This window comes from Taurulus bubalis (assembly GCF_910589615.1).
Source record: "Taurulus bubalis genome assembly, chromosome: 11".
Taxonomy (NCBI): Eukaryota; Metazoa; Chordata; class Actinopteri; order Perciformes; family Cottidae; genus Taurulus; species Taurulus bubalis.
In genome coordinates, this window is record NC_136599.1 from 15,704,695 (window position 1) to 15,728,370 (window position 23,676).

At 39.2% G+C, this 23,676-nt stretch overlaps 2 protein-coding genes across 2 annotated transcripts in view; one reads left to right on the plus strand and one right to left on the minus strand.

Moving 5' to 3' along the window:
• Nucleotides 1–639, plus strand: part of cpne5a (copine Va) — a gene marked incomplete at its 3' end in the record, with an annotated part of 68,279 nt that extends 67,640 nt beyond the window's left edge. The window contains exon 21 of the mRNA XM_079225676.1: nucleotides 451–639. Within this exon, the coding sequence (XP_079081802.1) occupies nucleotides 451–639 (189 nt within the window). The remainder of the gene's footprint in view (nucleotides 1–450) is intronic.
• Nucleotides 640–20,281: 19,642 nt separating this feature from the next.
• On the minus strand, nucleotides 20,282–23,271 carry dclre1b (DNA cross-link repair 1B; the record flags this gene model as incomplete). Its single annotated transcript, XM_079225816.1, has 4 exons — nucleotides 22,971–23,271; nucleotides 22,234–22,399; nucleotides 21,902–22,084; nucleotides 20,282–21,561 (listed from the first exon to the last, which is right to left on the minus strand). The coding sequence occupies exons 1-4, from the start codon at nucleotides 23,166–23,168 to the stop codon at nucleotides 20,282–20,284; spliced, it is 1,827 nt and encodes a 608-aa protein (XP_079081942.1). The 5' UTR covers nucleotides 23,169–23,271.
• Between the last annotated feature and the right edge of the window lie 405 nt (nucleotides 23,272–23,676).

Consider the following 23,676-nt stretch of genomic DNA (forward strand, 5'->3'; position numbering starts at 1 on the left):
CTTAAAACATTCACGCTCGATACAGGGTAAACTCTTTAGATTTTAATGGACTTTCGTCTCGCAGCAGCATCAGAGAATCTTTTATATGCTCTTTTCTTTGAAGCGTCAGTACTGCCAATGCTCTAAAGCTTGAATTATGGCTGTGTGTTAAGGGGACATGGCGTAGCTACATAGCATATGCATGTATCCCTGTAGTATACCTCCTCAAAAATGACTACGTCGAGGGGCAACAGGCACGCATGTGGCAACCTCAAGAGGTGTTTAAATTGTTTGGTCCAAAATATTGTCAAATGTTGTGTTATATGTATTGTATGTACCTTTACTGTACACATTTCCACTAAGGGGGACACTAAAGTAAATCTAAACTAAATAGGCTACTACAAGGGCTTTACTTTGGTATACTTGCTGCATACGTGATACATCCTTTTCATAAAGTCACATTTCTTACAGTTTGTCCCGTTCAGAGACTACATGGACCGCACAGGCAACCACGTGCTGAGCATGGCGCGGCTGGCTAAAGACGTCCTGGCCGAGATCCCTGACCAGCTCATCTCCTCCATGAAGACCAGAGGCATTAAACCTAACCCCGTTCCACCAGCTTACTCACCTGGAGACCAACTCCAGACCAATCTCGTTTGAGCGCCAAAACAGGTCTGCGTTGAGGTCGACAGGGTCCTGGTTGACGGGAACCGGCCTTCACAACCGTCCTTTGGGCTTTTAAGGCCCTCCCATAAATATTAATTTGGCTGAACAAAAAGATGATAAGACTCCATATTGTTTTGGAGAAATAAGACTGCTTTTGGCGAACCTGCTGATGATCAGGAAGTTTTTTCTTCCTGAGTGCTTGAGGATGAGAGCGCTGAGAGGAGGCGAGAGTTGAAGGTTTTAGTTGTTCACTGTCAAACCTGTCAAAGTGGTGATGTAATGGATAGCAAGTAAACTCATAGAGAGAGCCTGTTTGAAGGCATAAATATATTAGAATGTGCCAGTGTGTATCATGTGTGTGATACCTTTTGGAATCGGTGTGTTGAACTAGGAAATCATAGCTATACTAATTTATTTATTGCAGAAATCATTCAATCCTTTGATGGGGTTTTAAAGATGGGGCGGGGGTGGTTTGGGGGGGGGATTAAAGTCCTATTTTTCCTGTAGTTTTCCATCTTATATTTTATGACCAGTGTATTTAAAGAAATCCCCATTTCTACTTTGATAAGGACTGTAATATAATCGCATGTGATAAAACCTATCCCACAGTTCTGAATCATTTTCTCTGATAGATAATTTAATTGCAAGCAGTTATGTAGAGGACATAGATAATTGTGAGCTGTTGCCATACTATTTTGCCAGCACCATATCTTTTACCTATTTCTAGTATTTATATTTACAGAATGCACTAATTACTGTCCTGACAAAAAGCACAAAGATTATAATGTTAATAAGCTCAACAAATATTACTTTGAAGGAACCAACCGCTACCACAATCAAAATAATGGAAAGGACCGCATGTTATGTTTTCAACACCTTCAACTTCATGCATTATTTTAACCGAATGCAACTGGAATAATGTTCATAAAGAAATAACTAGACTGATATATTAACATTAACTTATATTTATTATAAAAACAGTATGTTTACAGAAAAATAGATGAAAAATTCAAAGCACATACTTACTTTCCCTGTTTGTATACAGAGAGGTAAATGATTAGTCATGCTGCCATATATCATTTGTTATCTCGCTGTTTGAGTTTCTTTCCTTTTATATTTGTTGTGGTTACAGTTTGTTGTCTGGGATTTTACTCAATACCAATAACGACTTAATTTTCTCCTCCTTTTATCGATTTGTTTCCCCGGAATGAAAACTGAACAATCACAAATCTTGCAGTGAGATATTTGGGTGTTGAATTTTTTTTTTTTAAAGATAACAATAACTGATTGTACGAAACAAAAACAGTTATCAGTCCATCTTTTCTGATTCATTCAGTGTTTTATCAATTCATTGTTTTTACTCTTTCAAATTAATTGAGTGTTCCCAGATAACATTGTTTTGCAACTCACAACAGCCCATTTTATAATAAAACATTGGAATAACATTTTAATACCTAAGGTACAATATCACAATTTTGTTTGACAATTTAATTCAAGACAGCTACCCATATGTTCATGTTTGTTCTCTGCATTTCTATTTTGTGACTCTGTACACATTTTTAAAGTCAGTTGTGTACACGCTATATCTATTTATATTGGCCATTATTTCCATAAGCATCTCTCTGTCACTCAATATCTCGATCCAAATGTGCCTATTATATGGAAACATATCCAAATTCAGTTACCCAGGTGTTACTCTGCCAGCAGAAGCAGGTCTCATGTTTAAGATGTACACAAAGAAAATGTTGGTGACAGTAAAACTGTTGCAAGATTAGGACTATCACAGACTATTACACGCTGTCTCCTGTACTTTTTATACTTGCAGCTCTTCGATAATTGTCTTGAAATAACGAGAATTAACAATGTCGCTGAGCCTTGTACAATATTCAAAGTCAAGACTTGTTTACAACTCAACTGTGGCTGTTAACATTGTCTCAAGGATTAACAGCAAACATTCATTAAGAAGTGAGTTTATTTTTGATCCGCTGTGTTGTGCATTACTCATTCTCATTTTGTACTTCAAAAACGTTTCATTGAATGACACAATCTGTGTCACAGAGAATAAGGAGCTTAGATTTCTCATTGTTATAATTTGTTTTGTGCTGAGAGCAAACGTGTGTAATTCATGTTGCTTTACGATCTTTGTTATCCGCATAATGTTCTTTGACTCCCATTGCTTTAGTGGATCAGAGAGAGGATACAGTGTAATGCTATTGCAGAAACTCAGTCCAGAGGCAGTGAACTCCTTCTGTCACAGGCCCAGATCCATATTTGGCGTCCTTTTTTTTTTCTAATGACATTTCTCCCTCACATGACAAAGAAGCGTTTAATCTGCTGCCAAATCCACTTGTTCATCAGATATGAATTTAGGCCATAAAGTTTAGTTACATAACACACATAAATGCCAGAATACCTCTACAGAAAGCCATTCAAGCCAAAAGGAAATCATTAATTTACATTGAATACAATTTTAGTGAAATATATTTATATTATTATATTATATTCATAATTACTGACTTTGCAAGCAACCTCTTTACATTTTATTTCTCAAATGTATTATTCATTTTCACATTTTCCCTTTAAAACAATCACAAGTTGATAATTACTGAAAATCAATTAGGAAAAGTAGGCCACGCCATTTAGCAGGCATGTTGTCAGCATCAGCATGCAGCTCATACACTGTGAGTGTGAAGAGATTACAAGCAAGCCGGGAGTTAGGGTCATGTTATGTGCACTTTTCTGACATATTTCATGCAATTAATACAGCAAGAAGGCCTCTTTTGGGCCGGCCTACTAAGAGTATAACAAGCTACACTTTCTTTTTCTCTGTGAGGTTTCCTCCATGGAGAAATCAAAGACTACAACCCTCAGTAGTAATCACATAATCAATAAATATGAAATGAGCACAGTAATGACACTTATGCAATTATAAAATATTAAGTTATTATGAAATATATTTTTCAGTCTAAAAGATGTCTTTCCAATAATACATTTAATTATTTTTTCTTGATTGAAATGGCTTTGATTATCTCTTCATTTAGAATTTTCTTTGAGGCTGAAATCTAATTATGTACATACGCCTCATATAAAGAATATAAAGTGCCAAAATGTGTCCCGTTGTTGAACTTGGCCTCTTTAAACAATGTGCATGTGTGTGCCAAAATGCCATGAGGTTTGGTAGTCTACCTTCATTTCACTTGATTAGTGCATCTGCCATGTGCTCCGTTTGTTACTTGGGGTGTTATTTAGAGATTACAGCCACCTTGCATGTTGCATCTCCGGTTTCTTTCCATTCTGTTCCTATGAGACACATTCTGTATGGGTTCTTCTTGCCACTACTCCTGTTTTATCCCAGGTTGTTTACATACCTCTCTTGGTCTCTGAATTGCATGCTGAATAATTTCCAAACCAGGTGTTGGACATGATCTTGTCGTCATACTGTGGTTTGTGAAATGCTTTGTAATGGATTGCCTTAACTGAAGATTAATAAACAATTGACAACTTTGGCAGAATGCAAGACGTTTTGTGTGTTTAGTCTCAATAAGATGAATAAAGTGAGATGGAACAGTAATTTTCAACATTACATTTTTAACTATAATAGCATACTCCACAGATTTAGCATTGCACTCCTATAACAATGTTGAACTTATAATGGACCATTGAATAAAGCATTAAAATCAGTCCAGCAGACTTTTTTATTTTTTACCTTTTTTATTTCACACACACTCTTCCTTGTTAAAACACTACCCATAGTGCAGTTTAGTCAGAGATGCAGGTGTGTTATGCCAGTAGTGGCTAATGTAGCCTCAATCAGAGATGAGGAGCGCGCTGTTCAGTGATCTGTTCGGAGCAATTATTTCTAAATCATCACCAAATTTAGTAATTAAGGAGCAGGGGGAGCCTCGTGAGGCACCCGGGGAGCAACTGTGGGTTCAGTGTCTTGCTCAAGGTCACTTGGACATGCAAACTATGGGGAGACCAGGGATCGAACCGGGTACTTTGTGGTTTCAGGACAACCACTCTCCCAATGAGCTACAGCCGCCCCGGCTACATTTATTTTTAAAACATAGTTTTTTTCAACATATGCAGTAGTACTTCCCTGTAGACCTGAACCATATACATACACACCCTACTTTGCTTAAAAAACACCAAAATGAATTTAATATCAGACATTATAATACGGGTAGATCAAATCAAGCATTCTGATTGGTTGAGAGTGAGTCATGAGGTGCAGTTTATTCAGCCATAAAGTACTGTACAGCCTGTTTACATTTAGAGCGTTCCATATCAGTGCGCACTTAAAATAACAGGTAGATTTAAATTGCGCGACCGTTAGTTGTCATTTCAAGCTTGACAGTTACCAAACATGTTTGTGTAAACTTTGATATTGTAACGTCCGCAGTAACGACTCGCAGACGTTGGTTTCCTTAACTTGCAGGTGTATCGCTTGAGTGTTCACAGTATTGCAACCGGGCTCTTCGCTAACAGTAACGTTAGCTCAAACGTAACAGCTAACAAGCTCACTTAGCATCCCCCACACTAGCATAACGAACGACAACACACGTCACTTCCTCTCTAAAATGAGATGAGGAATGAAAAGGGTTTGACCACAAAATCATGATAATTTCTAGTGAGAGATAATTACGTCGGAAATTTCCCGACGCGAGGCAAGTTCTCTAAACATCATGGAGGAGAAAAATGACGGAGAAAAGACGGACAGAAGCAGCGAGAGCACTTCTTTACATCGGTGGCTGCGTGTCATCCTCCACCCTGCTTCCAACTGGCAGTCAGTTTTATAGTCCCGTATGTGCGTCCCGTGCGTCCCGGGACTATTTTCTTTGTCACTGAAAGGCGATACACAACGTTTGGTGGCTACAACTATTTTGTGCTGAAAGGGAGCTTACTATTACTATTTATAAAGTCGCAGGTACTCGCATTATAAAAGAAATAAGGTACTCGAGGCAGTACTGTGTCTACAATAATGTACAGTTCAAGGGTTTGCCGGCCCTCCGCTGCGCGTCGGGCCTAACAACTCTTGAACAGTACATTATTGCATGACACAGTACTGCCTCGAGTACCTTATTGCTTAAGTATGAACTTGTCGTTCCCCTGTGCCTCTCTATTCTAGCGTTCCTAGACTTGTCCATCTGGTACCACATGAAGGGGCCCCTGACTTTCAAGTGCTGCTTTGCTTTGGTGGATTCATTTAGTATTTTAAACACATGCTATAATGCTGCGTTCACATGATATCAGGCCGATTTTAGACGGCAAACCAGATATGATGTTAGTGGATAAGAGCAGGACGGTAAAATTAGGTGAGGTGAGTGAACAGTAGACGTCATTGCCGTCCAAAGTTAAGAATGTTTTATCAGAATTACAACCCGCTGTTGCGTAGCTCCTACGTTTGCTACTGAGTACAGAAAGCTGAATTTCATAGCTCCATGTAATTCTAGAATATTTACATTAAGTGTTAAGCACTTCATTATTATGTTTCTTTTTTTACATCACCATAGCAACACATCATCACTCCCCGTGCCATCCAGAAGGTGTTGGCCGTCTAACTCCACATGAATACAGCATAAACAAAAGGACAGATACCATTAACTCGTATAAAGTTTGCTGTTTTTAGTTAACTGAATAATATATTATCTTGGAGTTGAGCAGACTTTGATGAATTCCCCTTGTCAAGCTCAGCTATCTAAATTTCATTTCATTTTGATAGATCCAACTGTCAGTGTGGGATCATATATTAGGAAAGCTGCTGTCATGAGATTTTTATTGCAGCTTTTCAACAATCAATCAGGGGGTTGATTTGTAGCTACAAATCTAACCCCCTGAGAGACTGGTGTCCAATCAGCGGCGAGCGGCGTCCTATCGCAGAACGTGTTCCCCTTAGAAATGTGTTTTTCTCCCCCTAATGAGATGCAGTGCTGACTCATCAAGTTGTCCACCTGGGGAGAGGCAGACAGCAGCTGGAGCCATAAATTACCAGCCTAAGATAGAGCCAACACCTCCCTCGCCCACCCACTTACTGCCGAACAATAACCACTGACTGGCAGCAGGGAGAAAATCAACAGCTAATGACATAGAATTATACCCTGTATGTTACGTTTCACATGTATAACATGCTAAATAGTTCTGCTAAGATCTAATTGCACCAATCACTCTGGTGTTCTGGCAGGCAACATTTTATACGTTAAATTAGATACATGAAAAAACATTTTCAGTTTTTTTCAGCTAAGCCAAATCAACCCAGCTTTCGTCTTTTAACTCTCGGTAATAAAGCAAATAAGTGTATTTACCAAAACTATTTCTAAAATCATTAATGTGGTCAAATATGTGTGTCGACTCGTGGCTTTTTTACAATCAATGTGAACACTCTAAAAGTATATCAAAGAGACAGTATGCCACTGCATGAATTAACATCTCCATGGGTTGTTGGCAATGCAAAGTATCTGTAACTGTAAAACAACATTTAAATCTGCAACAAGAGTTATATAAAGCTGATAAATAACTACAGATATATATTAAATCATCTAAAGAAATTCACTGAATGAATTAGCTGCAGCTTGCAACTTTTAATCTGGCGGAGCAACAACAACGGTTCATGTTTTTAACATTCACAAATAAAGTGTGAATTTGTGAATTAATAAGTTCCGCTGTCAGTGTGGGCAGCAGTAACCAAATGCCCCTAAGTCTGTTTTTAGACAGTTCAACAGGGCATGGAGAAAGGTGTGCAGAAGCAATTCCCACTCCAATCAGAGATCAGGGTTGACCACGTTTCAGTATTGAACTGCAAAACGAACAGAACCAAATCTCCCAATTAAAACAGACTCCAGGTTGTCCAGCAGCAAGGTGGGCCGGTTCATGACTGATGGTAGGTGGAACAACCTCCACCAGTTTGTAGAGCTCAGGTCAATTTAAAACATGAAGCTATTTTTCTTTAAATCTGGATTTGCAGCTCCTATTCCTCACAGCTCCCATTAACTGCATGGTACAACTCTCTGTTGCATCCTTTCTACTCTGCTGTTCAAAATGAACTCCACTCACCTCGGGGCTACACTCACTCAGCGGCACAAATGTACTCACCACCACAATTCACCAGCTGCCGTTGTATTGGCTATAAATCATCATTAGGCCACCGATAAAGATATTACAAGAACGAGTGAGTTTTCAGTGCTCTGTAATGGAGCCAGAGAGGAGCGGTAGGTGCTTTCTCATGACCACCTAATGGTGGTTGGAGATTTGTCAGCTGGAAGAACCGGTCATAAAAAATAATTGTGATGAAAAGAAACAAAAACATGTCTTATTTATTGTAGCTGTTCCTTCTACACTAAAGCGCACTAAAGGACAGAGTGGTGATATTTTGTTTGGAATAGAAGCCTACATCACATCAATGAATACCACTGACCACACACACATTAATAACATCAACTAATACAGAATGGAGAAGAGCTGAGCGCCCTCAGTATCACCGTGCTGACTTCTCAGAGGGAAGTGCGACATGCTGAACATCATTACAGAGTGAGCCTTATTTACTGTTTGCTGCAGGCCAGAACAGCCTGTTCCCCATTAAAATGAATTCCCATTACAGACAAAACAACAATACATTTTAAAATGTCAGAGATATTTTGGGGATTTTATGTGATTCTGCATGCTAGCGCAAAATAACAGAATACTGAGAAGGCAGATAACCCAGTCTGAATGCCAATGCAGGTTTTAATTGCCTGTTCACTGAACAGACCACTGCCTATATGTTAGAATATATTTAAAGGTGAAACGTGTCACCGTTTAATGAATTAGGCGTCCAACGAAAAGTGAACCTCAATAGTTTCGAGTCCTATTTTAAGCAAAAAGGCAAAACAAATATATGGCTCCAGCTTTTGCATTTTTTTTTATCTTCTCTGATAGAAAACGGCATATTACTTGTCTACTCGACTGTTTGAACAAAATGTCAACTTGTGCATTAGAAAATTGTGATCTTACAATTTTCTAAAGCACAAGTTTAGTAGACCAAGCAAATAAATAGAAAATAATCTTCAGAACAATAACAAAATTATTGTTAATTGCTGCCTTAAAAACACTTATATATTATACATTATTTATACATACTAGAGGGAAAGAGAGCAAAGTGTGATGTAACTTTACACAAGCTTTTAATACTAATGATGTTAGAAAAAAAAATATAATATTATACAAATTAATGCAACAGAGCATGCTTTACTGTTATGAAAAATGAAAGATAGAAAAAGGATCAAGATATGATTTTCCTTTCTTGGCGGAATTATTAAACTACAAAGTCTACACATGGGTAATTAAATATTTATGAATTGCTTGAAAATCTTTTGGGAAAAAGAGGGAGAATCATAAAAATAAACTATTCTGAAAAAAGAACATTAATATTTTATGGACTGTATGGAAATTACTGGGAAGGGACGGGAGAGAGAGACCGCTCACCTTCCTCATCAGCATCCCATCTGTGAGTTGATCAAACTCGGGAGCAGGCCTGGACTGGGACAAAAATTCGGCCCTGGACTTTTTGGTCCAGACTGACCCACCACAATCCGCACGCAGATACTGTGCCAACTCGGTCCGTTGATGTACTGTACATATAATCACACAAGCCTTAATAACACGGGTCATTGTCTCCTTGTATCTTATTTGATGTAATTTAATCTGAAAATTCCCATAAATAAGTGTTCAAAAAAAGACAATAAACCATAAACACTGACAGGAAAAATAGGTAAAGCATATTTGAACAAATTGGACAGTGGGCTTGAAGAAAGTATATTGATACTTAAAACACTTTAACTCTGGTGACCTGATTTGTAAATATAAAAATTGTGAAAAAGCAGATCTGCAGGATAGTATATAATTTTCCAACACTTTAGAACTAGATTTACACCACACGCTATCTATTATGTCAAGTAAAGTTCATAGACAACGTTTCTGAACATTTAGTGAATGAGTGTTTATCCACAACATCAACATGTTAGCTAGCACACTCACCTGCTATCACCACCACTAATCTCCTCCTCCCCCTCCTGTACCACCATGGCAGCGGGAGCCTCACTTTCACTGTCCGACGACACCTGAGAGGGACTAGCCTCGCCCGGCGCAGCCAAAGCCCCGGAGCCAGAGGCTACACCACCGCCGCCGGCCCCCGCAGCAGCAAACATGTTTATTATATTTCTGCTCTTAGCAGCATCAGTTGCGAGAACTTTTTTTTTCTTTTCCCTCAGTTTTTCTGCACCGCCTTTTCATTGTTTCTCCATGTTTGCTTTCTCTTCTCTCTCACTGATTGCTAATGATGTGTCATTAGCTCATCATTAAAGGTGATTGGACGAGGGGGGGGGGGGGTCTGGAAAATGCGTGGGCGGGACAACTGGGCCTATCATAGGGCCACTGGGCCTCTTATGCGTCTTTACATAAAAAAAAACAAAAGCCACTGCCGGCCCATTACTGACCGGCCCACCGGGAAAACTCCCGGTACTCCCTATGGCCAATCCACCAATGCTCGGGAGACCGCAGTTCCTTTCCTGTTTGCAGTCAACAGTGTTGTTTTTTAAGCATAACCACCAGACTTCCATAACGTTAAAAGAATAGTTATCTAGTTTTCTATCAAATGGCATTAAGGATGGCGGAGCTCCCAAACAGATTTAGGCGAAGGCCCGAGAAACAGCAAAAAAGGTTATAAAGCTTCCCAAAAACCTGAGTCTCTCGTATCCAATCATGGACTCATGGCCACATACTTTAGGTCCAAGATGACGATGATGATGTTCATGATTCAATTTATATGAAGAGGGCAACATGAGAAACGACAACATGAAATAATGTGCATGCCTTTAGAGAAGGGGGGTAAAGGTCTGCTTAGATCGAGGGGCAAAAGGCCAAAGGTCTTCCCATATTCCCAAACCTGGACAGAAGTATTTTCATGTATAAAACAAGGTGTCTATGACGCTCATATGACAAAATCACAAGAACAGAAGGAAAGCATGTTCTGTCGCCGCTCCATTCAAGGTATGAAAATGACTCAGAAATAGTATGATCCAATGTGAATTATTCAATCCTAGCAAATAACCATAAAGATGTGGACTGGCAAGTTGTAAAACCAGTGTTTGCACACAAGAGCGTTCCTTGAGGGGAAAAAATGCACCCGCAGTGCAACATGCCGGAGGCCTTCCTGTGATGACAGTGAAACGCTGTGACACAGACAACATCCTGCTGCTAGAGATGTCTGGTTATAGTGTCACCATGGCTGCATGCTTTGTACAGACTTCATGTGTGTTATGATGACACAGCTTAAGGCTGCTGACAAAGAAATCCAACAGCTAAGGAAGATACATGCTGGGCCGTCATTAATATAACGTCTATGGAAAGCAAGACATGATGGGCTATGAGAAAATACTGTTTCCCACATGTAATTGTTGTGAGATTTATGTTAAACATCTTTACCGATAATATGTTAACAGACAGGTCAACAACAGAAAAGAGAAGAAAGCTGTAACTGCGGAGAGTTCGCCAAACTCTAATATTATAATTTGTTTGATAAATAGTCGGATCGAGTGGGAAATATTATGTGAGAAATGATTGTTTACAGTGTTTAGTATGAATCTGAAAATATCTCATTGTATCTAAATAATGTGTCTGTGTATTCGATGTTACCCATACTGGACTTAATAAATGTTTCAAAATAGTTTATGAAAAAATGAATATATATAAAAAGATTTTTAAGAGCTTGACATTGTGTGAATGGAACAGAACCTTGATGCAACATTTCATGTTGAGAATGCGTTTTGACAAAAACGAGCAAATATATTTTGTTTAATTACCTCTCATCTTGTGAGGAATGAGCCGGGAAGACGTTCAAATCAGAGGTGAAAATATAAAAAAAGATGTTGTTGGGCCTCATCATTCCTCATTCCTGAGGAGAAAAACATCGCTTCCTTCCCTGCCTCATTATGATGACTGTGAACACCCAGAACTAAAACTGACCCGGAACAATCTAGTGACCTGAAGTGTGTCTAATTTATGGAACATTTACTATAAAATTAATTTTAGAGGAAGTTGAAGTGGTCCAAATTTTGCAATTTGCATACAGTACAATATATTTTAAATCCTTGAATATTGAGTAGGAATATGATTTATGTTTAAGTTTACCGTGACACTATTTAAGTGCATTAATTAAGGTATTCTTTCATTTATTTAACTGCAGTAATACCAACTTAGGTTGTAATATTTTTTTCTCAAAAGAGTTTCAATACGGTTTACCATAATGACCCGATCCTCCGGCTCCAGCTACTGATTGCGTCCTTCATCAACCCCTCAACCGCCTCGACACTGCAACATTAATTTCATTATTTTTTCAATAATTTTCATTGTGTGACCTCTAACAGACAACATGTGTTACATTTCCCTAAACCCAACCAATGTAGTAACTCATAGACAATGATGTCGTCCTACCAGATGGCTATATATCAGAAATTGTACTTGCATTTCTCTTTCTAAAGGGCAAATGATTTTTTTTTTTAATTTACGATGGAGGACTAAAACGATGAAGGTTCATATGATCAATTAATAATAATATGATAATAATACATAAAATATGATAATAATAATATTATCAGCGACATCATTGAGAAAATAAATCATGTACATCAACTCCTTCAGAGGATTCACAAGGCATATGCTGCAGCTATTAAAATCTTTTCAAATCACCCAACAAGATGGCACAACAAAGTGTTTTTTGGACCCATGTTCTGTCAATGCTTTTAGTTATAGGATCCACGGAAGTACTCTGCCTGCCTTTGTCGGCTTCACCGTCTGAACCCGATAGTAATGCCTTACATTTCAAAAATATATATTTTACAAAAATGAGAAAACAGTGCAATCCATACATACAGCAATAAGGCTCCATGTGCTATATATATTGAACTATTACCATTTTTACAACTAAAAAAACTACTACTACTACCCATTCCATTGTGCTCTGTGTTCAGCATCCTGCAGTCCTGTCATTTTTTTTACAAAGAATTTGCGTTTCCCAGTTGCTCTGAGGAATGCAGAATTGAACATTTTTTACAGGGTCTGGTGAGTGCAAACAGTTTATATTGGGTGACATTTTTTAAGTTTAGGCATTGGTCTCACAAGATGAGTTCAAGGACCATTGGAAAGTTAAACATCAGATTTTAGTGTCTGTTTTTTCAGCTTCTGGTTATGATACATGGTGTAAAGTTGGTTTTAAAGTTTAAAAACAAGTTAAAAATAAATAAAGCATGTTTTTCAAACCCTGTTTTTGGTTTCAGAATGTTAAAGACAACTCGTCTTTATCAATCACCTTAAATTTAGCATAGACTACTGATGGGATGAGTTAGTGCATCAAAAAAAAACATACTGACAATGTGGCTGTTGTGCATAATGGCACGACTGTGCAGGCATTGGTCAGGTATTGCTGTGTCCATTAGGATAATGGTTCTCAACCTTTGGTAACTTAAGGCCAACTCTAAACATTCAGAGGACCACTTTCACAAATACATGAGAAACAATATACATGACAAAGACCAAAAACCTGTTACACAACTGTCAGCTGTAATTACTGTAAATGATGAATTATTTTCATTAGCTGTCTAAAACAAGTCAGACAAGTACCCTGCTTATACCCAAAATAACTGTAAGACTTCCAGGATGGCGCAACCTCACACAAATCAAATAGCTGTTACATCTCCAAAGTGCTGATGCTGCCAGCAGCCATAAACCATTTCAGCGGTGAAAACCATTCCCTGGTTGATGCGTGCCATTTAGTACAAGGCTGAAAAGTGCACACAATGCCCAGCTTTAACAACCCTGTCAAGCAATAAAAAGGCTTTGGAGATTTCAAGCAAGTGCAAGTAGATGGTAGCTTCAAGTAGTGTTCAGATAATACTTCCTACACTGACAGCTACTCTCTCTGCGGCGCCCTCTACATGTATTTACTATACACCTTAGATTACCTCTTCTGTGACTCAGAACTGAGACTGCAATCTCTGGCTGGAGGGGAAGGAGAAGAGGATATACGAGAGGGAGTGTAAGATGAAGGAGAGGGAGGGCATGACGGAGGGGAGGTAGGCGAGTGGTGACATTAAAAAAGAGTGAGGGGGCATCGGAGGAGAAGAAAAGCTGGCAGGTGGAGAGAGTATAGAGCGAGAGAAGGTGTGGGGGAGCTGGAATGAGGAGTAAAGAAGATTAGGAAGAGCACAGAGGAGGGAGAGTGTAGCAAGGAGAGACAGCACGAGAGAACATGAAGACTACAGAGGTAGAGAGGAGTCCCCCATAGGGAAGCACTGCCCTGTGAGTCATCCACAAGCAGCTGGATCTGGGCTTGTGTGAACCAGACTCCCTCCTATGGTCTTATGGGATATTGATAAAGGGAGAGTAATAAATGACTGCTTCTCAATGTCTCGACGCTTCCTGATTACAGTTCTTTTGAACATGATGGATGTGTTAGATTACTACACCGCTGTTGTTTCTTGTGATGCTCAAACGCTTGACAAATGCCGAAATTTGATGTGTTTCCAGTATGAGCTTGAACATTATGCAAAACCTTTTTTTCCATGACGGTTTATTTTTTTGAAAGTCACAAAGCAACAGCTACATTCCTTCTTTTTTTTGCTGGAGTTTGGCAGCTTTCCCCAAATCCTCCTTTTCTCTCTTTTGGGACTGCTGAGTTCATCTCATCATTGTGTGTTTACCCCCTCAGAAGACACACAAACAAATACATTGCCACATGTGTGTGTGTGTGTGTGTAACCCCTCACATAGAAACACTGGCAGAGGCAAACAGAAATAGCAGTAGACTGTGAGCAAAAAGATAAAACCCTCTGCTGATGTGTGGGTGTGACACAGCTCAGCTTCATTGGTCCAACTCTCTGCGACAGTGGAGGAAAGAGGGACTGAGAGAAACCACTACAACGTGTAGAAACCAGTGGCTTTTGTTATTAGCAATCCTGGTACTGCTCGTTTTTTGTCACACATGAGCTCGGAGCTGGAGCTCGTCTTCGTCTTCATCTTTGAAGAACAGCTCAAACTAAGTCCTTTTGTAAGTGGAAATAAAATGAAGAAAAAAAGCTTTTCTCTGAGTTGAAAAGCCTCTCTGTTGCTCTTTGGTTTTGCCTCCAGGAAAGTCTTTGTTTCAGCGGTGTCAAGTTAATTCATGGTTTTAGCTCGTCATCCTCTTCTTCAGATCAAAGTGATTATTCACTGGAGTAATGCAAGCTTCTGCATCATGGATGAATGTTTCTCTAAACCTCAAAAAGCCAACCTTGTGGAAAATACATACATTTGCATGTTAACAATGTGTTCTAACCCACCTTACCCTACTAAAAGCAAGACCAGAAAAAATTGCCCCATGGTTACAATAATTTAGATTTTCTATTCAGATTTATGGTAGTGATGCTGAAAAACCTGTATGCATGTATAAGTTGTATGCGGCTACATTTGTCTTTTCAATTCAACTTTTTGTCATCGGATGCACCAGAATGGAAATCAGCTGCTTCTGCACTTTTACTCTTCGTCCCTGCAGTATTAGTAGACCATGCTGTTATTGTTTTATTGAGGAATAGCTGCGAACAAAGCTCTGCCAACTCGGTGATAAACACATTTTCACATACATTCTTCACAATAAAATACAAATATTTTAAAAGCTTTTTTATTTAAAGAATCAGGAAATGTTGGGTTTTCATCAGCAGAAACTTAACATGATATATATGAGCTTGCATGGTGGGTTTTATTATATTGAAACATATGTTTTATGCATTTATTTTATGTTAGTATAATCAGTTTCACTCCTCATTTTCCCACCAAACTCCAAGTTCTAACACCACAAGTGTTTCAGTTAAGAAATACATGAAAAGAAGTCTGAATGGAAAGCTATATACAAGAGTTTTTTTTATTATTATTGCCAGACGAATACATAAACAGAACAACAAGAGCACGGAGTGAATACAGGCTAGCTAACACCATGTAGTCAGTGAGTTGAATTAGGCCAAACTCTGTATTTTAATGACAGTATTTCCTGACCAGTTAGCCATCAAGATGCATTACTATTTGTGTACATTAATCCTCCCAGAAAAAAAAATTGTCATTAGATGATTTTATGGTCCCCTACTATTTAAACAAAAATATTATTACTCCTTGGCTTCTGAGCATCAACATCTTGGATGGATTCTCCTATCCTCATTTCCATACCATGTACAATCCCAGAATATGTTATACTTATGCCACTTGTTCCACAACTACATTGCATCATTTGTGTGTGTGTGCGTGTGTGTGTGTGTGTGTGTGTGTGTGTGTGTGTCTGTGTGTCTGTGTGTCTGTGTGTGTCTGTGTGTGTCTGTGTCTGTGTGTGTGAAAGGAAAGGAAAGGCGATTAAAACAGTAAATAAATAAAAAACTTAATTACATAAATGACAAATAATAGCATCAATGAACATCTGCGCCAAACACTGTATAAATAACAAAAAAATAATTAAGTTAGCGTAGTTGATTTGTGAGCCGTACGGATCCCAAAGGATTTGGCATGCATGTGAACCGTGGACTAATTACACAGTCTAACCATCACAGTGTGAAATAATGTTTTTCGGTTGATTGTTATCTGCAACTACTTCTAGTTGCCGATCGCTGATAATGTTAAATTGTTGAAATCGGCAGCTGGAGAGCTTTAGTAACTTTAGTACCATCGCTAAAAGCGGTGCAGAGACTGGTTCCCTTCAGTAACATTACGAAGGTGAATCAGAAGGTTATTATGATGACTTCAATTGTAATCTTGTGAAATCTAGTTTTTGGCGAGAAACTTGTTGTGTAGAAAAGATCTTTTCACAGCAATATTAAATAGATATTAGAAGGAATTATGACCTGTTTTACTTTCTAATTAGTTTTTCTCCTAACTATATGAATTGGGTGTTGGACATAACCACTGTAAAAAGACACAAATTGTCTGGAGCCTTGTATACCAGCTGTATAAGAAAACAAACTCAAAAACGATTTTTAGCGACCAATTTAGCTCAGCAACCATTTGTAGGTCTTGGGTGGAAGCACATTTTCGTCCCTAGTCACTCCTTACTGAAACAGAACTGTAAATTGCACAGCAAGATCCTTTCCTTCATCGTTTCAATGCAAAGAGAAAATAAATGTACCCAACACCACACTATGATCCCGGGTGGATTTTGTTGTCATATATTCCTTGCACTTCTTGCTGCAGGTAGAATTGTCAGATACGTTAAGAGGTAGGAAGAGGCTGTGCCAATCAAATCACCACCCTGAACGGAAGTATTAACTTGAAGGGAGAGTTGACTGACCTTTGCAATAGTCCCCTCATTCTAGAGCAGCTTTACTGCAGGTAAAAGGGCTGGGCCTCGCAAGTAGCAGCTTCCTGATGACTTCCACTTTGAAGTAAAGGCATGTGTGAGAAATCCATTACTCTAGCCCTAATGCCCTGCTGGGATGCTGGTAGGAGTATGTGACACTCCATTTCCTCTCATTTTCTGCCCTCACCGCCAGAGCGATTTTTTTTTCTTCTTCAAATTCTGTTTTTGGTCACAAACATGTTTTTTTGCAGCACTTAATTTCCTGCAGGGGAAAAACCAGGCACATGTAAAAAATGCATGAATCCTAATGCAAATAATCTCAGTCCGTCACCAGACATATTCAAGAAATAGTACAACTGATTATAATGTAAGCAAAATAAAACAATCTATTATTGTGCTATTTTAGTGCTGGACTCATATTACCTGCAGTCCCTGTAAAGCTGGTTATGTGAGGAAGGTGAGAAGAACCCTGTCGACTATAAGAACATTTACTCAATTACTGTATGTTTTAACAGTTTGAGGTATTTATGCTTTATTTGAGTATTTTATTTCGATTCCACTTCCTACTTCTACTACACTACAATTCTGAGAGAAATATTGTCTTTTTATCTTCATTCTATGTGACGATCTGATTCATAGATTAAACTAAGGAAAATTACTTGCCAACTGTTTTGATAATTGTGGAAATAATTTTTTTCATGCAAAACGTGCATTTCATGGTTCCAGCTCTAATAATGTAAGGATGTACTGCTTAATAATAATAATAATTGTATTGTATTGTATTTTTATATTCATATATTTATAAATGTTTCTATTATTATTTTGTGTTTCCATGTTTTTCACATAACTGTGACGGTATCTCTCACTATTTCTCTTTTTTAACAATACATTTATTGTGAAAATGTAATGTAATAATTGGGAGATTAATCCTTTAGGGAAAACAATTATTAGTTGGATTCCCAAATAAATTTGTTAAAAAAAACTCCACCTCGAGCAGCTGCAACACTAAAATACAAAGAAATGATAAATTAATTATATGAAATATGCATACCAGTCAAAAGGGTAATGTTTATTTATTTAAAACTTGTAATACTCTTAAGTAGTCTTCTGGTTATACTGTTTCTTATGTAACATGTTCATGCAAGGCTTACATGTACTTTTACTGTGGTATTGGTTCTTTCACTACCAGTAAAGGATCTGCATACTTTCTACACTACTCTGACTTGTTCCAGATTGCCTTCCTCCGGCATGAAGGAGCCGTTCATTCATCCTTTATGAGCCGGTTGGCAGCTCACGTCAGTCTGACCACTGATGGTGACTTTGTCTCAGCATGATGCCTGTGAGCGTTCAACGCCACAGCTCTTTATCACAAAGTTCACACACTACCTTTTATGGTGGCTAAAATTAGCGACAGCCGGTCCTGCTCTGTAGTCAGGATAGTGCAGCAGGCTTTCCTCAACATTGTACAAATATAAATATGCAGATTTTGAACAATGCAGTAAGACATTACTATAAGAGCATAGCAGGCTTCTGCTCATTTCTGGCAGAACCAGCATGTTTCTGGGTGTGCCAATTGTAGTAATATAACATTTTTTATTATCTTTACAAAAAAAACATGGATTGGGATTTTTTGAAGAGTTAAGTCATTACTGCTCAGCATGCTTTTCCTTACCGAAGATACTTTTTCGCTGCAGGAATCAGACATACTGCAGTAAAACTAAAACCCTAAATAAATGAGAAGCAAAACAAAGTAAAAGCATCTGCTGATGTTTTTAATAAACTACTGCCATCTTCGGGAGGAACGACAGCATTGCAACAGCAAGCAGCTGTGAATGCTTGGTTTATATATCATCTAAGTGTGTGGACTTATTTAGTTATCAGCCTTAAAAACATACATTTAAAAAAGGAACACCACAGCAAATTGATTTGCAAATAAAAAGGCAATTTATTGAGGAAACAGTCCATATACATGGAGCTTTTTCAACATAATTACAGAAACCTTTCCTTGACTTCACAATAAATCAATCTCTCTGAAGAGGAACATTTCACTTTTTTAAAACAAACAATACTTCTTGGCTCATAACTATGAGCTCTAGAAATGCAATGTCACATAAAGCATAGGTCTCCTATTAATATGCAGAATACATTAACTGAAAAGGTTAAATTGTAATATGTCGTTTGAATAAACAACAACCTCACAAAAGTGAATTGTTGCTGCACAATATTCTATTCACAATAGTATAAATGAGTTATAAAATACTCATAGTCAACAGGTAAGATTTAGGATTAACACTTTCATAGTGTGTTGTTTAACAGCCACAGAGGGCAGCCGAGCTGCACACAGCTGATTCATGTCATGTCTAATCAAAACATGCAAAAAGAATTGCCGCTAATTTTGCAGTTGACAAGGTGCACATGGGGACAACTATGAAACTCTCATTAACCTGTTGTAGGAATAATACAATCAAAAGCAATCATGCTTTTCAATTCACATGCATTTTTTTTTTTAAAAGGAGAAGTGTTTTTTGCCCCTTGACAATATACTTGGGATTGTTAATCAATATGAACACTTTAAGATTGTTTCACACTGATCTTTCTGTAATTGACTAAGTAAGAACACTGCCACAGCTGCCTACGGTTCTATTAGGAAAACACACTATTTTAACAGTATTGTCTCAAACGTTTTTCATTATAAAGTTCCTCTAGATGCCCCCCCCAAAAAAACACAGGTGATACCAACAATCACCATTTCTTTTTAATACCTTGATTCTAAAAAAAAAAAAAAAAGATATAACAGACTCATTTTCATCGGCTCAAAATAAAGAACGGAAAAGCAACTGCTGTTACAAAACAGGTTTTTTCTCAAGGCAAAAAACAAACAAGCGTAACCAACTTTGTGGAAATGTGAATTTACAAACATCCAATACAGACTACTGTAAGCCGTGCATCAGCCCCGACCACATGTCAAGCCCAAAAAAAAAGTACTGGTTAGTTTCTTCTATTAGAACAAAAATAAATAAATATATATTTTTTTTTTAAACCAAAGAAAGCGGACCTGGCATACATGACTACTGAGCCAAGGATACCATGATGAAAGGTGGAAGCAAAGGTTAGTCACTTCACAGGTCAGCTCTAAAGACTGATCACAAGCCTGCTTTTCTAAACTCCAGGCCACACATACATTTATATAAATAAAGAAGTTACCAATGAGAAAATAGTGTTGCCTTTAAAGTGCTCTTTTTTAAAAACACACAAAGAGGCCTCTAAAGCGAGGCAAACCCTTGAAAGTCAGTTCACATTATTCATCTGAGATGTCATCTTCTTGTGCAGGACAGAGAGGAAACTGGTGCACAAAGCTCTGTGGCAAGAGGCCACCCGCCTTCATGTCCTCTTCTGTGAAGGGGAGATCCTTTAGAATAATGCTTTCAAGCTCCTCTAAATACTCCTGCTTCAGCTCAGTTTCCGAGCTGGATGAAGAGCAGGAATCGTTATCGAGGCTGCTCTGCAAAGTTGTCACGATGTTGCTCATTTGGCCATTTGACATTATGTCACTGTCCTGATGAATGCCATGTCTGCTATGCTGACTCATACCATCACTCACTGACACTGTGCAGTTGTTCTGAACATTACCATGTCTGCTAAGCTGGTTGCTGCAATTTTCATTTGAAACTGTGTTGTTGATTATTTTGGCATTGGTTTCAAAAGATCCTCTTGTCTTCCTGACAGACTTCAAGCAGTCCTTGGTGTTCGTCAGGATCTCTACTGGAGCAAAGTTGCTCTGGCTGAGTTGACTGAGGGGCACCGACTCAGACATTACCATATCTTCAGACACTGTTTGGACAATATTTAGGCTCCACATTTCTCCAGTCCCTTTTCTCTTTTTGTTAGGAGTGAGGTCCTCGCTCAGGTCAACAAGGATGCAGTCAGAGTCCCTTTCACTACTTTCTGAGTCCATCTCTTCCTCAGAAGCATCTTGCTCCAAGCACTCTGCCTCCCAGGCTTCATTGCATGTCTGCTTGGATCCCTTTTCAGGAGACTCAAATACCACCCCTTTGGCAACAAGAGGTGGGAAACATCTGCGGCGACGGCTGGTGAATGAGGAAGAGCTGAGTTGGCTCTCAGGCTGTCTCAACATGTAGTGTCGGACTGACTCCGGCACCAGGATTTCATGGCGCTTTTTGCTGGGCAGTAAGGCAGATAAACTTCCAGGTACATGGTTTCCTACAATGGGTACAAGGGAAGTAGGTTTTAGTGCAGAGACAAAATCCTCCAGCTCTTGGTAAGAGGAGTGGTCAGAGTATGGCACCACATGAACGTTGGGGTGAAAAGAGACCAGCGGCCTGCTGGTGGGAATGATGGCCAAAGTGGGTTGTTCTTTGTTCCACTTGTGTAAAGTGGCAGAGCAAATCTCTGACTGGTCCACGGCTCGGATACGACCGGCTCCTGGGTCAGTGGTGAAGACATCAGGCAGATCCAGCACTTTGAGGGTCTCCATCCTCTCAAAGCTCACCTCTATCCAGGTTTTAAACTCCATCGCCAGCTCCAACAGCAGGGACTCCTTTCCAAGTGAGTAGAGGCCTGCAAGGCAGCGCAAGAGAGCATGAGGGCCCGTCTGAGCCGAGCAATGTCACAAAAAAGAGAGTGCAGCTTTTTGCAAACCAAGATAATTGTTAGCTTCATTTGAACCTTGATTAGATCACTTTTTAAAACGTGTGCAGGGGTATGACAATAGAACGATTTGTCAAAGACAGACCACATAGCCACAATGGTGTTTCAAATAAAGTCAAAGACGTGCAGACGTAAAGAGAGCTGACAGTATATCATTTCTGACAGTGTTGAGAACCGATATGTTCATCCTGTTGAGAGGAGGAGAAAGTATAGAAGGCATGTTTAGAAAGGTCTAATACAATATAATTACCTATGACAACATTGTGGTTGAGGTGTCTGCGGATGATCTCTTTGATTTGTTGAGCGGCTTTCTGTCTGGAGGGGAGGGTGCGGTTGGGGTCGCAGTTAGTGTTGTCCAGGTACAGGACATCTATAGTGGCGTTGGTCCTTAGGCACGTCTCACGCAACATGGAGGGAGTATATCTGAAGTCACCTGAAATTAATAATGCGCCAATGCTTATTGTTACTTGATTCCGTAGTTGATAAAGTACCTGCACATATTTGTATGTCACATGATACCAATTATAATGTTGGAAAGCAAAATGATGAGAAGCGTCAGATAAAATATGTTCCTACACTGACCAGTGTAAAGTATAGAACCAAAGTAGCCTTCGAAGAGAAACATGACAGCCCCAGGACAATGGTTGGCCTCCATCAGTGTGACTGCCAGCCTCTCCTTGCCGATGTCATCCAGTGGCAACAGGTAAGGCTCATCCAGCTCTAATGGATGGATCCACTGTTCTTTCACCTGATCAAAAATAGAAATGATCAGCTGAAGAAATCTCAATACAGTAATATATCTACTGTTTTTCTTCACCACAGCAACGCCATTTTCCTAATGTTCTTCTGATATACATGCAACACATAACAAGGGCTTGTCAAATATGTTGACAAAGTACAAGAGGACTGCCATCAATTGCGTGTACTGGGAATTATTATTGGGCCCAAGGACAGTTCACTTAATATCTACTTTACCATCTAACCTTTTAGAAATGAAGAGTGGCTTTGTAGAGCCTTAAGAGACTGAGCCGTCACAAAAGCACAAGTTAATAGTTTAGCAATGAAAAAGAGATTTGAGCCTAATTTAAACCAAATATGCATGCAAAACAGTCAGAAGTGGTTTTACAAATTGTCAACGACACAGCTGCCTGACCAGTTGCTCTCATAGTACCTGCACGAATCCCATCCACATTAAACAGCCCCTTCATTTAACTACAACAGTTACCTGTCTTGGGTGAGGCAGATAAGAAATACCCTGACGTTTGAACTGCGTGGTATCTTAATTTGAGTCACGGTACACACGTGTGTGTCCTCCTCACCTGCAGCTTGAGTCTGAGCAGGGCGGCGGTGGTCGGTGAGCAGTAGATGGGTCGGTTGCTCCAGGTGGAGGTCAAGCCCACCGTGTGGTCGCTGTGCATGTGGGACAGGAAGAACAGCCGAGTGGTCGGACACTTCCGTACGTGCCAGAAGTCCACGGCCAGCGGGGTGTTGGGGATGACTTTCCCGTTGACTGGCATCGTCTGAAGTTACCCTGGATGTCCTGCAACCAGACACAGGTGAGCTGAGAACTTGTCTTTTTAACGGCTGAAAGTTGCATGGCGCGTTTAAAATACTGCCTTCACACCGGGGACAGTTGACACAACTGAGTGAACTACGGACACACGGTGGCTGGCTGCAGTTACAGGACACTTTCGTTATTGAGCCATGAGAAAACCTCCTGTCCAACCTCCGACATCACCAGCAGCGGGCCGTCGTTACGTCAGTGTTGACTGCAGGTTAGGGACCCGCCATTTCTGTTTTCAAGTTAACGCTCAACGCCCCGCTTCCCTTTCTTCTTCTTCTTCTACTTCTTCTTCTTCTTCTAAGGTGGTTAAACTGTAGCTGTTTTTGCGTCACACTGCCACCTGGAGGTGGTACCATGGTGGCTCCTATATATATATACAGGTAAAAGCCAGTGAATTAGAATATTTTGAAAAACTTGATTTATTTCAGTAATTGCATTCAAAAGGTGTAACTTGTACATTA